At 35.4% G+C, this 17,260-nt stretch overlaps 1 protein-coding gene across 2 annotated transcripts in view; it reads left to right on the forward strand.

Annotated features, from left to right (window-relative positions):
* ACSS1 (acyl-CoA synthetase short chain family member 1) overlaps positions 1–17,260 on the forward strand; it is a 69,347-nt gene that overhangs the window by 8,675 nt on the left and 43,412 nt on the right. For both annotated transcript variants that reach the window (XM_074287709.1, XM_074287710.1), the window contains exon 2: positions 11,415–11,511. In XM_074287709.1, coding sequence (XP_074143810.1) covers positions 11,415–11,511 — 97 coding nt within the window. The remainder of the gene's footprint in view (positions 1–11,414; positions 11,512–17,260) is intronic.

The raw sequence follows: 17,260 nt of genomic DNA on the forward strand, positions 1-17,260 counted from the left end.
AAACTAATACTGAATTTCTTCTAATAACTATAGAGGTACATTTCTTCATATAAAATATATTTGGAGGGATAAGAGAAGAAAAAAGGGAAAAAAAAGAAATTTACATGATAACATGTATTTAAAGCAAATAGCAAGTTGTACATAGTAGATTTGCAGTTTTATATGCAATCATGTTTTTTTTATGACAGTTTGTTATAGAAATGCTTGTTTTATTCCATAAATTAAAAATTAAATAATAAATTATTGAAATGTTTTATTTAAATAAAATGCTAGTAAATCAAATAGTATTTTAAATTAATGGAGTTGGGGAGAGGGCTAGCATTTTCTATTTAAAGGCATTCGTTTGTGAAGCAAATCATCATTCTAGTTTTTATGTAAAGTTATATTTTTATATAAATAAGCTATTATTATAATGGGGAAGGTTCTTCTTATTATTGGTAATAATAATACATCTTCACTTTCAACCATATATATAATAATCTATCATTATGTAAAAGATATTAGGGAATAATTATTCACATCACAAAAGACTTTCTTTAAATAAATTTTCCAGTGCATTTATATTCTCCTCCTCTTTTACTGTTTATTATATATCTGTGGAATTGTTCATTTTAATATTATTAATAATCAATCATAACACTTCAACATATACACTGGGCTGATGCTGTTCTGGGTGTTGGTAGGTAAGAAAGATATGGGATGTAATTTTTGCTTCAGGGATCTTAAAGTGCAGCTGACTTAGTGATAATGGGACTTCAGAGACCATCCATTTCACTTTCTCATTCTACAGATGAGAAAACTTAAGCACTGATTTTAGGTCACACAGTTAATTCATATCTCTGCTAGGCCCTGAAATCACATTCTTGATTTTATGCCCAGTGCTCTTTCCACTATTATAAATGAGAGAACTGAGATTTGAAATGATGAGAGAACTTATATAAGTATCACTTGGTATGTTGGTGTACATGAATATTAGTATAAAAAGGGTTCAATTCAGCATTAATTAAGCTCTCACTATATGTGAGACCCTCTACTAAGGGCTGAGGATATAAAGACAAGACTGCAAGTGGCTTAAGTTCCTCAGAATGTTGGGGGAGGGGAGATCTTAGGGGACCTGTGCACTGCTGCAATGTGCACATAGATGAGCAAAACAAAGTATATGCAAATTATATACAAAGCCATTTGTGGGAGAACACTAACACCTGGAGAGGAAAAGCTTTATGCAACATGTAGTACCTAAGCTGAGTGAGCTTTGAAGGAAGCTGGGGCTTTTAAAAAGGCAGACGTGAGGAGGGGGTGCATTGTTTCAGGCAGGCTAGGGTCGTTATCTCCATCAATAAGGAAAGAATCTCATACCAGTGGGCTTTGGGACAGTGGAGATGTGCCAGTGCTAAGACTAGGAAAGGAGGTGGGTTGTCATGTCTGAGGTACAGAAAGAGGGCAAAAGGTCATTGTAGTTTATAAGATAAGACTCAACGGGATCTTTAATAAGAGCAGTTGTTCTATTTATTGCCCAACCATTCTTGGAAGCAGGATTTTCCTTTCCTAACTGCCCTGTGTGATGGTGGAGGATGAGCTTTCTTTGTTAATGCTATAAATACTTTTCGTTTGGTTGCCTCAAATGCTATTCTCCCTGCTCCTGCTGCTGCTGGAATCTTTTTTTCCTTCAGCAATAGCACTGAATAATCATTGAAGGCCAATGTGTTTATAGCACTATATACACGACTGTGAGATAGAAAATGCTTTCCTTGATTTTTCTCTGGAGCTTATATCTGTGAAATACTTTCCATGGAGAAATGTGCAGAATCTTCTTATTGGTCAAGAGGACAGTGAATCACCTTGTATTTCGTTTCCCTTTATCAACTCTAAATACTATAATCCAATATGTCAATGTATAACCAATTATCTTAAATAAAAAAGAACTACCCCTCTTTTGAATTTCCTTTTAGTCATCAATAGTCCCATTCCCCTCCTTGTCTTTTTAGGTGAGCCTAAAGGTGAAGTGTCTCTTAATTCTCTCTCCTTTCCCCAATGTCTGTTAGATTTAAGCAGGCCTTATCAATTCTATTTTCACATCCTTCATGTTTCTTTTTCTTCATTCATATGACAACCATCCTATCACTTATTTCATAATCTATTACCATAGCTTCCTAAGCAAGCAACCTGGATCAAATTTCACCTTCTCCAATTCATCCTACAAGTAGTTGCTAAAGTGAGATTACTAAAGCACATCTCAGACCATGTCAATGCCATGCTCAGAAAAATTCAGTGGCTTCCTACTGCCTCGAGGACAAAATAATTCAGACCCAAATTTGAATTTGGGGCAGTTTGGGGGTGAAGTAGATAGAGTGCTGGGCCTAGAGTCAAGAAGACCTGAGTTCAAATCAGATAATCGACCATTAGATATATATATTACTATATTCCAAGCCTTAAGGATCTTATATTTCTATTGAGAGGTAGGGAAGAAAGGGAATAGAAAGGAGAAATGGTAGGAAAGAGAAAAGGGAGACAGAACACAGTCCAGAGCAGAATCCTTGTATATATCTATTTTTAGGTGAAACAGTGGCTGGTGTCACTATGTAGAAATACATAACTAGCCCCTTATTTGATTACTTTATCCAATTTTAGAGTCTGGGAAGTGTAATTGTTTTCAATTCAGATCTGGAACCAGTAAGCCTATGTGTGTATTTATGATGTATGACTTTCTGACTGGAATATTAACTCAGCAAATTAACCTGCCAGCCTACATTTATTACTCTTCCTTTGCCAGAAATTAAAGTTATCCTTGTCCCTTCTCTGCACTGAATGTCCTGCTAAAATTAGGAACTCTGTGACCTCTGCCATTGTTTGGGCTAGTAAATAAATGCAGGGCTGAGACCTGATTTCCTCAGGGAACAGAGGCCCAGAATGAGTAAAAATAGATAGCATCACTTCCCCTAGAACAGGAGGGACACCTTATACAATTGAAGATGTCCAGGTTTTTCCCTGACCCTTCACTATGTGATTGAAAGCACATGGTGCTTGGTGTTCACCATCATCATCATTAACAACAAACATTTGTTAAAGGTCTATCATATAAAAATCCTGTGCTTTTGGGGTGGAAATACAGAGAATTCTGAGATGCATGAACCTGCCCTCAAGGATCTTATATTACAGGGGATTTCAGGAAAGACAGGATAGAGATGTAAAAAGATAATTAAATTCATAAGGGAGTATATGACAAACATCAAATTTGTCTTATAGATTATAAGTGTTAGAGGAAGTCAGAGGAAGAAGAGTTCAATAAAGCTTGAAAACTTTCAGGGAAGGTCTTACTGAAGACATTCAATGTGAGTTCATCCCCGAAGGATGATGAACAAAACTTTTATAAGCAAAAATGAAGAGAGAAGCCCTTCCAGGCAGAAGAAAGCAAATAAAATGGAAAATGTGAATGATGGAATCAAGATCTAGAAAGATCTTGACAAGCTAGAATGACAGGCTGAATCTAAAACAGTCACAATTAGTGATTCTTGTGCCCGAGGGGAAAATGTCCAAAAAGTTTTGGGATGGAATAAGGAAGGACTTTAGGTTATTATACAATAGGGTAAACAAGACTTTATTGAGGAAGACTTTAGGAGATATCTACAATGCTTATGGCAGAGACCTGGAACATAACCTCTGGGGGTGGTACATTGTGAGGCTGCTATTGGAGGAAGAGGGAGTAGAGAATGTTTAGACCTAGGAGGACCTCCCTATAGGAATGGCCATCATCTACCAGAGAGAAGAATGAGGCCGACTGCTAGTTTCTATTACAAAGGAGTACAATTACTGTCAATACTTTTTAAACTAGGTAGCCTGGGGACAATTCCCAGGTGGTTGTTGTTCAGTCCAGTCTGACTGTTTAAGACCTTGTGGCTAAAATATACCAAAACCCTACACGAGGTTTTCTTGGCAAAGATACTACAGTGGTTTCCATTTCCTTTTCCAGCTCCATTTTTACAGGAAACTGAAGCAGAGTTAAGTGACTTGCACAGGGTCACACAGCTACTAAATGGATTTAAACGTAGGTCTTCCTGACTCCAAGCACTGAGCCTCTATGCTCAGTTTTAGGGGCCTTTGAAGTTTAGGCTACTCCACCTTAATTATAGCTTTGTCTAATAAAGTATTGATATTAGTATCTATTATGTCTTTAAATATAATTTAGTTTCCCTGTTTATGTATTTTATTATATACATTCACTATAACTTTATCTGAGTTGAAGCATTTAAAATTTTTCACTAGCCCCTAATTTTAATTTTATGTTTTAAGTGTGTTTCTTGTAGTGATATTCATTCTCTTATCCTCTTCTCCTTTCTGGGTGAATTCATTCCACTCATGTTCGTGGCTATGATTTTTAATATTCTCCTCCATATTGTCCTCTTATACTTTTCCTCTCCCATTCCTCTTTGCAAATAGTAAAAGAAAAGGAATTTGTGAAACACAAGATTATTAATCAACAGCTGTTGGTTTCTGTTCTACCAAACCTCTTTTCTTCCAAGTTTTTAATTTTCTTTCTTTCCTTTTAATCGTTTCTTGACTTGGTACTTTCTCCAATAATGGATTTTGTTTTGCTGTGCTTTATCCTTAGTCTTACATTTCTTATTCCTACTTCCTAGTCCTGGTTCCCTATTTCCCTTTTGGGTTTAATGTCTTTACCTATGTGTATGTGTGTAAAGCAATTTTGCTTTATCCAATTCAGATAAAAATGAAGTTCATTTTCCTCAATTCTTTCTCCAAGTTCAAATATGCTTTATCTTGGAAATTGAGTGGATACCTATCAATTGGGGAAATGACTGAATGTGATTATGATGGAATATTATTGACCTATAAGAAATGATGAGCAGAATGCTCTTAGAAAAACCTGGAAAGTTATCCTTGAAATCAAGCAAAGTAAAAAGTACTGTGTACAAAATAACAGCAATGTTATGGGATGATCAGCTGTTAATGACTTTTCCATTCTCAGCAATACAATGATCCAAGACTTCTCTAAAGGACTTATGATGAAAAATTCTAAACATACCCAGAGAAAGAACTGATTGTATCTGAATACAAATTGAAGCATATTTTAAAAAAAACTTTGTTTTTTCTTGAGGGTTTTTTTTTTTTGAGGGGGGATGGGGAAGAGAGATCTTCTTTCTTTTGCAACATGACTTTTATGTAAATGTTTTGCCTAACTTCACATGTACCTTCTCAATGAGAACAGGTTGGGGAGGAAGGAAGAGAATCTGGAACTCAAGGTTTTAAAAATAAATGTAAAAATTGTTTTACATGTAATTGGGGGAAATAAAAATACTAAAAAAAATCCTCTTTATTTTCTGTTCTTCTATTACATGATCAGTGGTTTATCTGCCTATTCTTCTCCTTTCTTCCCTACCTTTCCTGTTTCTGTCTTAGACCATGAAAATAGGACCAAATCATCATAAGCACTCAAATTCTCATATTTATTTTTTCCTATGATCCTTAAAAATATTAGGGTTCTGAGATTTGTCTAATAAAGTGATATTTAATAGGAACAGATATAAAGTTATACACCTGAATTTAAAATATCAATTGCCTAGGGTCAAAGATTTGGAGAGGAAAGGATCCTAGAGTTTTAGTTTCTATTAAACTCAGTATCATTCAACATGAAATGACAACCAAAAGATCTAATGAGATATTAGACATTATTAAGATAAGCTGCATCAGCTAGCATATTATTATTATTTTCCTGAACAGAGAAAATGATAGTTTTGCTATCCTCTGTGCTGATTAAATCATGCCTGGAGTATGGAATTCAATTGTGGTTGATGGATTTTAGGAAAGATATTTACAAGAGATGGATTGTATCTAGAGGAGAGTGAACAGCATATAAAGATTTGAAACCATGCTCTGTGATATGAGACAGATTGTAAGCCAGGTCTGACTTAATTATATTGAGACATTCATAGACTGTTTAACACTTAACAAAAGGAATTTTACTTGGAGATATCTTGGGCAGGATATATAACAAAGATATGGCTTTGATTCTTATTAGCAAAGCTTCTTGCCTCCACATTTGCCAAAATATTATATTAGAAAGGTCTATTGACTCCATGTTGATTTCTCATGGCAATGGGAAGTCTATTAAGTCTGAGAAATTTGGGGCTAGGGTCTTATGTCTTATGTTTTTAGTGGAACAATTAGTCTGTGTTGTAGGAATCTTCAGTTTCTTGGGTAATGTGTAACAAATTTTTAGTTGTGCAACAGGACTTACTGGCATGAGCCCAAAAGAGAGAAGTGTTGTTGCTCTCTTACCATAGTAGTGAAAGTAACAATCTTTGCATAACCCTGGAGGATTGCTTTGAGGAAACTACTTTGTAAACATTAAAGTACTATAGAAAAATATTTACATCATATTGATGATGATCAGTTGAAATAACTGGGGATGATTAGCCTAAAGAAGAAAACGTTTAGTATTTAAAGTTGCCTTGTATAAGACATATTAGAATTATTTTGCTTGTCTCCAAAGGGAATAATTTAGTGAATTTAGTGAAAGCTACAGATTCAGAACAGATCGGAGGGGAAACCAATTCTTTTTTTTTTTTTTTTAATTTTTTATTATTATATATATATATTTTATACTATTATCCCTTGTATTCATTTTTCCAAATTACCCCCCCTCCCTCTATTCCCTCCCCCCGATGACAGGCAATCCCATACATTTTACATGTGTTACAATATAGTCTAGGTACAATACATGTGTGCAAATATCATTTTCTTGTTGCACAATAAACATTAGAATCCGAAGGTACATGCAACCTGGGCAGACAGATATTAGTGCTAACAATTTACATTCACTTCCCAGTGTTTCTTCTCTGGGTGTAGCTACCTCTGTCCATCATTGATCAACTGGAAGTGAGTTGGTTTTTCTTTATGTTGAAGATTTCCACTTCCATCAGAATACATCCTCATGCAGTATTGTTGTTGAAGTGTACAGTGATCTTCTGGTTCTGCTCATTTCACTCAGCATCAGTTGGTTTAAGTCTCTCCAGGCCTCTCTGTATTCCTCCTGCTGGTCACTTCTTACAGAGCAATAATATTCCATAACCTTCATATACCACAATTTACCCAACCATTCTCCAACTGATGGACATCCATTCATCTTCCAGTTTCTAGCTACAACAAAAAGAGCTGCCACAAACATTTTGGCACATATATGTCTCTTTCCGCTCTTTAGTATTTCTTTGGGATATAATCCCAGTAGTAGCGCTGCTGGGTCAAAGGGTATGCACAGTTTGATAACTTTTTGGGCATAATTCCAGATTGCTCTCCAGAATGGCTGGATTCTTTCACAACTCCACCAGCAATGTATTAGTGTCCCAGTTTCCCCACATCCCCTCCAACATTCATCATTATTTGTTCCTGTCATCTTAGCCAATCTGACAGGTGTGTAGTGGTATCTCAGAGTGGTCTTAATTTGCATTTCTCTGATCAGTAGTGATTTGGAACACTCTTTCATGTGAGTGGATATAGTTTCAATTTCTTCCTCTGAGAATTGTCTGTTCATATCCTTTGACCATTTATCAATTGGAGAATGGTTCGGTTTCTTATAAATTAGGGTCAGTTCTCTATATATTTTGGAAATGAGACCTTTGTCAGAACCTTTGTTTTTAAAAATATTTTCCCAATTTGTTACTTCCCTTCTAATCTTGTTTGCATTAGTATTATTTGTACAGAAACTTTTTAGTTTGATGTAATCAAAATCTTCTATTTTGTGATCAATAATGATCTCTAGTTCTCCTCTGGTCATAAATTCCTTCCTCCTCCACAAGTCTGAGAGGTAGATTATCCTCTGTTCCTCTAATCTATTTATTATCTCCCTCTTTATGCCTAAATCATGGACCCATTTTGATCTTATCTTGGTATATGGTGTTAAGTGTGGATCCATATCTAATTTCTGCCATACTAATTTCCAGTTTTCCCAACAGTTTTTTCCGAATAATGAATTTTTATCCCTAATGTTGGTATCTTTGGGTTTGTCAAAGATTAGGTTGCTATATATGTACCCTTTTTTGTCCTTTGTATCTAATCTGTTCCACTGATCTACCGGTCTATTTCTTAGCCAATACCAAATGGTTTTGGTGACTGCTGCTATATAATATAGCTTTAGATCAGGTACACTTAGACCACCTTCCTCTGAGTTTTTTTTCATTAGTTCCCTTGCAATTCTCGACCTTTTATTCTTCCATATGAATTTTGTTGTTATTTTTTCTAGGTCATTGAAATAGTTTCTTGGGAGTCTGATTGGTATAGCACTAAATAAATAGATTAATTTGGGGAGTATTGTCATCTTTATTATATTCGCTCGGCCTATCCAAGAGCACTGAATGTCTTTCCAATTATTTAAATCTGATTTTATTTTTGTGGCAAGTGTTTTGTAATTTTTCTCATATAATTCCTGACTTTTCTTTGGTAGATGGATTCCCAAATACTTTATACTCTCAACATTTGTTTGGAATGGAATTTCTCTTTGTATCTCTTGCTGTTGCATTTTGTTAGTGATATATAAAAATGCCGAGGATTTATGTGGATTTATTTTGTATCCTGCCACTTTGCTGAAATTTTGAATTATTTCTAGTAGCTTTTTAGCCGAGTCTTTGGGGTTCTCTAAGTATAACACCATGTCATCTGCAAAGAGTGATAGTTTAATTTCCTCATTTCCTACTCTAATTCCTTGGATCTCTTTCTCGGCTCTTATTGCCGAGGCTAGCGTTTCTAGTACTATATTGAATAGTAATGGTGATAGTGGGCAACCTTGGGGAAACCAATTCTTAATAGTTAAAGGTACCCTTCGGATTCTAATGTTTATTGTGCAACAAGAAAATGATATTCACACACATGTATCGTACTTAGACTATATTGTAACACATGTAAAATGTATGGTATTGCCTGTCGTCGGGGGGAGGGAATAAGGGAGGGGGGGTAATTTGGAAAAATGAATACAAGGGATAATATTATAAAAAAAAATATATATATATATAATAAAAAAAATTTAAAAAAAAATAGTTAAAGGTACCCTCAAATAGAATGGGCTACTTTGGGTGGTAGTAAGTTCCCCATTGGTAGAACTTGACAACTACATAGCAGAAATGTTTTAGAGGGGATTTTCTACTTCAAAACTGAGTTGGATTAGATGATGCTTGCTGTTTTTCCCCAAGTTTGAGAACTTCAGACTTTTATTAATGTACCTGACATATTTGGGGGACCAATATGTCTAGAGAGTAACATGTAAGAGTAGAGGGAAATGGAGTTAGGGAGATTTCGAAAGACCTTGAAAATCAATTTAAAGATTCTGGACTTAATTCTATAGCTATGGATTAAAGGTGGAAGCACTATCTTTTCTACCTTGGAAACTCTCACCCCTGAATTTCTTTTAAGTCTTTCTTGAGGAAATAGTGAAAAATGAAGAAAAATAGGACCATGAAATGGTGAATTGAGGAAGAGGAAGAAAGAGTACTCAGTACCCCTTTTCCACTAAATCATGGCAGTGGGTAGAATGAGCCAAATCAAATGTCAGAGTAAGAACAGTAGTTTCAATAATAATAGTAATAACAATAATAATAGCTAACATTTATATAGCACTTCCTATGTGTCAGGCACTGTGGTGAGCACTTTATGAATATTTTCTCATCACAACATCAACTGTGGAAGGTAGGAATTATTATTACCACCATTTTATAAGATGAGAAAACTAAGAAACAGACATCATGACTTGCCCAGGCTCACAGAACTAGCAATGTATGATGATATATCTGAACTCAGGTACTCCTTACCAATGCTCTATCTACTGTATCATCTAACTGCCAAAACATTAAAAAGCATCTCTCAGGCTTTAACTTGCTGCATTGTTTTACAAATACATGTAGAGTCCATCCTGGGGAAGAGTGAGTAAAACTTATAATAAAATGGTAGCAAGGCAATGCAGGGGACACACATTGTCGTCTCACAGCTCCAGAATGGCAAAGCCTTTTTTTGTCCAGACAATCCTCAACAAAATTTGCTTTGATGAGTCATCAGTGATGGATGTATTTTGATCTACTGCTCAGCTGGCAGAGCTAGTCAGGTTGCTTAACTAGGTTGGGTTGGGCATGTTGCTCAACTATTGAAACCCTTCACAGGACAAAGAATGAGTTAGTTGATCTTCTGTGTTCCCTGGCCTTGCTTTTCCTCCCACAATCTTTAGCCTCTTACTTATCTGGGTATTGTAGTGCTCATTTTAGCAAGGGAAATAACTCTTAAACTAGAATTGGAAGAAGCATCTCCTCTTCAACTCTCTCAGAACCTCAGCTGCAATAAGTTTAAGAAAGTGTTAGAATAGTTAATGCTTTACATTTTCATAACAAGAAATTAAGATGACATTTGAAATACACACAGCCTTCCTAGATACACAGTATGTTCCTATACTTTAAGAAGGGTAATTAATATTATCTCTCCTAAAAACTTTCCTTGTCCTACTGTAAGAGATAAGCAGCTGGTTTGGATAAACCCTTGATCTCATTCTGTATGGATGAATGCTGTTAAATCCCATTCACATGTTTTTAAAACATTGAGAATAACTTTCTTTTCAGAAATAGAGCTGTAGGAAGAAGTGATTCCCTAAGTATTGTGGATAGCATCAGCTTTTCTATGGTCATTACACATACAATTACTAATCTCAACACAAAGAAAAATCAAATCTAGGATTAAGTTGTTTGAAGGGAAAGGCAGGTGGCATTAACCAAGGCTAAGTTTTCTAGTTCATCTGGAAAATGAAGAAAATGGGGAGCAGTTGTTTAACACAATGTACACAGAACAGGAATGCCCTAATCTTTTTAACTTGCAGTAAAAGAAATGGAAAGCACTCTTCTGTTTAATAAGGGTAAGACATGGTGGATCTGACAACTAGGGTATTGGGGACAATGCCCAAGTCAAAAGGATGAGTTTTCCCAGTGATTATCATTTTTTTAATATAGGACCTGCTAATTTTGTTATTTTTGGTGAATAGATCCTTGAAAACTGCTTATTAATTTTAGATTCCCTTCTTTCCTATCAAAAATGATATTATGAAAATAGTCACTTCCTGTTTGCATTGGAGTATCAAATATGATTTACTTAGGAGCTAAAACAATCTCCTTTCCTGTATTCCCTAGAATGCTTTTGAGTTATCTGTTTGAGAATAGAATGATCTTTGTGGGTTTTTAATTTCTTGAACTCATCATCCTTTCTAGGTTTTGACCACAATCCTTTGCTTTCATCAAGTGGATAGAAAACTTAGTAATAATAGTGACCATCATTCCTGTGAGGTGCTGTTTGCCAACTCAAACAAGCCACTCCATTGATTTATTGTTAATACCTTCTCCTAAAAGTAATACATGTAACCCTTATTTTTTTTAATACAGTAAACTGCTTGGATCAACATGTGCAGAAGTCCCCAGATAGAGTTGCTTTGATCTGGGAGAGGGATGAACCTGGTACAGAAGTGAAAATCACATACAGGTATGATCTCCAGCCACTTTTCAATGTTAACAGCATGCTTATTATCATGACAAAATTATCTCTTTGCTTGTCTTTATTAAAAAAAAAACCTACAAAAGGTAGGCCCAGTAAGTTCCTCATCTCCAACTTAGCAAAAACTAATAAATTGTGGCTAAAAAGTCCATGTTTAAACCATCTTCCGAATCCCAGCCCCCCCCAAAAAAAAACCCCCCAAAAAACAAAACTATTGAAAAGATTAGGAATGGAATACTTATAGCTAAGGGCTAAAATACTCCCTGCTCCCAACTATATTGATTATGTTTGCTTCTTTGATTTAAAGTCTTTATGTCTCTTCATTATCTATTGGGTAATGACTATGTTCCTTAGCCTGGCATTTTAAGGTTTTTCTACAGAAAATTTCTCCCTAATCAGTCTTTCACATTCTATTTCAATTGATACACAAAATATACAAATGACTTAATCTTTATCATAACAGATTCTCTTCTCACTTCGGGTACCACTGCTCCCCTTTTAAATGTTATAAATCTTAGAAATTGATTGAATTGGGAATCTTCTTCATATATGGATGCTAATTGACTTATTTTTGTTCAGGTGTCACAGACCAAACCACCCAAAATTTGTATGATTCTTCACTGATTTATTTTTATTATTATTCTGATATATTAATCTTCAATAGTATGTGCAACATACAGATAGTAGATATGATTTTTGCTGTTACAGTTTTTCTGACCCAGATTGGTTTTGTCCCATGGCCTTATCTTTCTACTTGTTTAAACCGATGTTCTTCCTATCCACTATTAACTGTATTCTTCTAGTGTTGGTGAAAGGGACCATATTCTATATTTGTAGTCTATATATTTCTTATGTCTCTGAAGCCTTGGGCTAGAGTTCTGTTCTTTTCTTTCCTTCCTTCCTTCCTTCCTTCCTTCCTTCCTTCCTTCCTTCCTTCCTTCCTTCCTTCCTTCCTTCCTTCCTTCCTTCCTTCCTTCCTTCCTTCCTTCCTTCCTTCCTTCCTTCCTTCCTTCCTTCCTTCCTTCCTTCCTTCCTTCCTTCCTTCCTTCCTTCCTTCCTTTCTTCCTTCCTCCCTTCCTCCCTTCCTCCCTTCCTCCCTTCCTCCCAGTCATTTACATAGTATATACAAAGTATAAATTGAATAATTTCCCCCTTCCTCCCCCCTTCCCTCCAGCTAGGTAGTGCTGTATAATTGGGTTACAAATTAATAGCTAAATTTTCATGGTGAAGAGAATTTTCATTCTGGGAAGTCTATATATTGAAAACACATGTTCCTTCACACCCCTCCTCCTCAAATCCCTAAACAATCCTGACATTTGTATAGTGCTTTAATACACACAGAGCATATCATATACATTATATCATTTGACCCTCACCCTAACCTAAGATTTTTTAAAACTTTATTCCATTTATATAGTATATACAAAGTATAAATTGAATCATCTAGGCTCTCTCCCCCCTCCTCTCCCAGCTAGTGTTTTATGACTGTAAATTACAAATGAATAGCCAATTTATATGAGTGGAGAAAGTTTCCATTCTGGGAAGTTTGTATATTGAAATCATAGGTTCCTTCCCATCCTTCTATGCTGGAGACATGCAGTACTGACCAAAAACAAATTCTTCACCATCAAAACCAGCTACACACATATCCTTTAACTGAAACCTTTTAAGTTTGATTGTTAATTGTGAAGTAGTGTCAATCCTAGGTGAATACCCATCTCTTCTCATTGTTCGATGATGGAAAAGAAAGCTTGAATAAGTGTATTTATAGACTGTCTATGCCATCAATTCTCCAAGGTGGGATTTGCGTTAATGATTACCTCAGTCATTTCAGGTTTTTGCTATGGTTTTTGTTTCAGGACATCTAGGTATTGGTACTGATTGTCCTGCCAAAAATGAATTGTGAGTGTAATCCATTCCTAGACAAGACTGAACATTTCATGCCCAAACAGGAGTTACTTCTGCTGGAGGTGAAGCCTAACAGGAGTCAGCAGCATTAGGAAACCCTGGCTACCCCACTGATTCTGTGGATCCTGGGATGCTTTGATCTTTGCCCCTCCTGTGCCTCAGTTTACATTAAGAATATCTGCAACTTGTATAGTAAATAGAGTACTGGGCTCAGTTAAGAAAAGATGAGTCTAAATCTTGATTCTGAAAACTTAGCAACTACATTATCCTGGTCAAGTCTTGGAACCTTTCTGTGCCTTAAGCAACTCCATAGGACTTATAAGCCATAGATGATAGCTCTCTTCCTGAATGGAATTCTCACTTAAATCCTTTTTGTATTAAGAGACTCATTATATGTGAATTCATTTGTACTGGAGTGGAGAAAAACATCTGAGCTAGGAGGAAGGAGGAATAACACATGATTATCCTTTGCTAAGTTGTATGAGCAGGACATGATGGTATTCAGATGGATCTATCACTCACATGAATATTCTTTTCAACAATTCAGATTACAGCCCATCTGTGTCCTCTCTACACATAGCAGTGTTGTATACTCAGAACTGTAGGAGGTCTCTTCAACTTTTCTTGACATTGTGTGGATACCACTGGCAATTTCTTACTCTCTTCACATGATCAACCCTTTTTTTTCCTTTTGAGAGCTATTTGTACTTATCTTTTGATTATTTATCCACTGAAAGATAGCTCTAGAGTTTGTATTTTACATTCCCCGTTTATATCTCTATGTAGATCTCTATATCTTGGATATTAGAAGATATTTGTGCAAAGACTATCCTCCCATTTAATAATTTTTCTTCCTAGCCTATTTGCATTACCTCATTTTTTTGTAAAATGTGTAAAAGATTGTTCATTTCTCTTTCTTCTTTTGTGATCATGTCTATCCCTTGTATGGTTAAGAATTCTCCCCCTAACCATAATTCCCAACTTCTTTTCATGTTACATATTTCCCTACTTACTATCTTCATTCTACTTTTTTTTATACAAATTATATAAGACATGAAAGTTCTTAGCTTAGCACAGTACCTGGCATAATATAGGTACTTGATAAATACTTGTAGGTAGCAACTCATCTTCCTGAGTTCAAATATGACCATATTTACCAGCTATGTGATCCTGGACAAATCACTTAACCCTGTTTATCACAGGTTTCTCATCTGCAAAATGAGCTGGAGAAGGAAACGGCAAATCACTCCAGTATTTTTTCCAAGAAAAGTCCAAATGAGGTCACAAAGAGTTTAACATGACTGAAACAACTGAACAACAAACACTTGTTTCCTGCTTTCTTTCTTTGTATGCATAATTATAGAATTCTCATATACATTATCTGATTTTAATTTCATGACAACTATGTGAGATAGACGGTATGTTATAGCCATTTTACAGATAAAGATCCTCAGGTTCAGAAAGATTAAATAGTTTGAGTGGAAACACATAGCACATAAGTGGCATAGCTGGGGACTGGACTTCAGCTCACTTGATTCCAAGTTCAGAGCTCTTTTCACCATACCATTCTGCTTTTCTTTCTCTTTTAGTGTACACCATATATAAAATTAGAATGAGGTAAAGGTGAGATTGTACTTCAGAAGTGGGGGCATTATTTAAATAGAAGATACTAAGGTAGATGCTACAAGTACATATGTGTATATCATAGACTTCACTGTTGCATTATCTGTATTTTATTGGCATGTGAGTATTTACTGAATACTTGGATGGTGGAAACTTCTATAAGGCAAACAAAATTATGTTAAATAGTTTAAATTAATTTGAACATTCTCTATATAAATATTTTCAAGCATATCCCCCCCCCCCCCACTCCAAACTTAGTATCACCTATTGAGATGCTGCTCCTCCTCTACTGGCTTTTTTTTTTGAAGGATGAGAAACTCTCACACCATAGATTCCTTCTTAGGAATCCTCAAGGAGTGTAGAAGTCAACTTAGAATCATATCCACCTTAACAGAAAGGATAAGAACTTCACAGGAAATAAATAGACAGCTCTCACAGCAGTCCAAGAAAGGCCCAAACAGATGATGTCAGGGAATGGAAACCATATGGTAGGCTATTTACTTAGCATACCATTGGTCATGAGGAAAAATGATCAACAAAAACCTAGCATCACCACTGGGGGAAAAACAGATCAAAATGTTTCTTTTAGAGATGGTGGGTCAGATTGCTCATGATAATCAACATACTTATTTGTGATGTTACTTCGTAAAAAGCCTGTTTTAGTCTAGGGAGTTTATACATTTTACTAAATTAATAAAGATCTCCTCAGGTTTTACAAAGTCTATGAAGGAAAATAAAATCTTCTCTTTGGTATTTTGTATCACACACCTAGTATGATTTTTGTAGTGATCTAAGTTTACAAGACACTTCTTATAACACTGTGATAAGAAATGCAGATATTATGATTTCTATTTTACCGATAGGTAAATTGAGGATCATAGAGTGTGACTCTCACTTCTCTTGGCCCAGTCAATTACATAGCTGGCAAATAGCAGAACTATGTCTCATTCCCAGGTTTTCAGGCTCTAAAGATCAGAACTGTTTATTATATAGTAGATGTTTCACTATTAAGAGAGTAGAAATTTTTGATGGGTCAAATAGGAAGGAAGGGATTCAGCAGTGGGAGTGAGGAAGGTGGAAGCTGGAATTAAATATGACCTAAGCTTTATTTTAAATTTCTCTTTTTCTTCCTCCTCTAACCTTCCCCTTATCACCAAAGTATATTATGTAGTACTTCCTCTCTCTTTTCCATATATTCATTTGTTTATTCATACAATAAATATTTATTACTAATAATGAGTAAGGAATTGTATTAATCTCTGTGGAAGCTATAAAGACAACTTTCTGTTTGCAAAGTGGTAATAATCTAGTATGGGAGAGAATATGTATATACAAATGAATACAAGTATAAATGGTAAATATATAATTGAGGCAAAGTACAAGGATGATGAATAAGCACAGAGTACTGCACTGAATGAGGTGTGTCAGATAAGATTTAGTTGTTAAGACACAGGTCTTTTCCCTTCAGGAACCTTATACTTTAATATGGGTTAAGATACCCACATGGGCAAACCACTATGAAGCACAATATCATAGAACAATTGGATTTTAGTGATTTTTAAACAAGCTGTGAGGAAACATCTTTACCAAACGAGGGAATGAGAGGAGATTGTAATATTTAATTGGGTTTTAAAGGATGGGCAAAAATTCAACAGACCAAGATGTTAAATGAGGACATTCCAGACATAAGGAATAGTTTAAGCATATGTACAAAGATGAGAATAGAAAGTATGTCTGAAAAGCAAAATTTAACAGTTTTTTCGAGATTAGGAAGCCTCCTTAACTACCTCAAAGGAAACAACACTTGTATTTTGTTGGGGAGATACTCCAGCAATAAAAAAATATACATTGACAAAATAACTGTGTTTAGCCTTGTGCAAGCTTGGTGATCGTGGGCATTTTTGCATCACTCAGATCTCCCCTGATGTTCTTTGATGTGTTAGAGAAAGAACAGTTTTTGCTAGGGAAGATTAAGGAAAATTTCATGGAAAAGTTAGAATATGAAATGGACCTTAAACTGATGAGTATGATTTCAATGACCAGAGATGAGAGGGCATTGTTGGCATGGGAAAAAGTTGGCACATGGGTATAGAGATGAGAAAGTACAGGACTTGCTAAGATAATCAGGAGTAGTTCAGTTTATCAGAAATTCTGAATGCCTGAAAGGAAGTGGAGTGAGACAATGGAGGAATGAATGAATTAAAAA

The sequence above is a fragment of the Sminthopsis crassicaudata genome, chromosome 2, assembly GCF_048593235.1.
Source record: "Sminthopsis crassicaudata isolate SCR6 chromosome 2, ASM4859323v1, whole genome shotgun sequence".
NCBI lineage: Eukaryota > Metazoa > Chordata > Mammalia > Dasyuromorphia > Dasyuridae > Sminthopsis > Sminthopsis crassicaudata.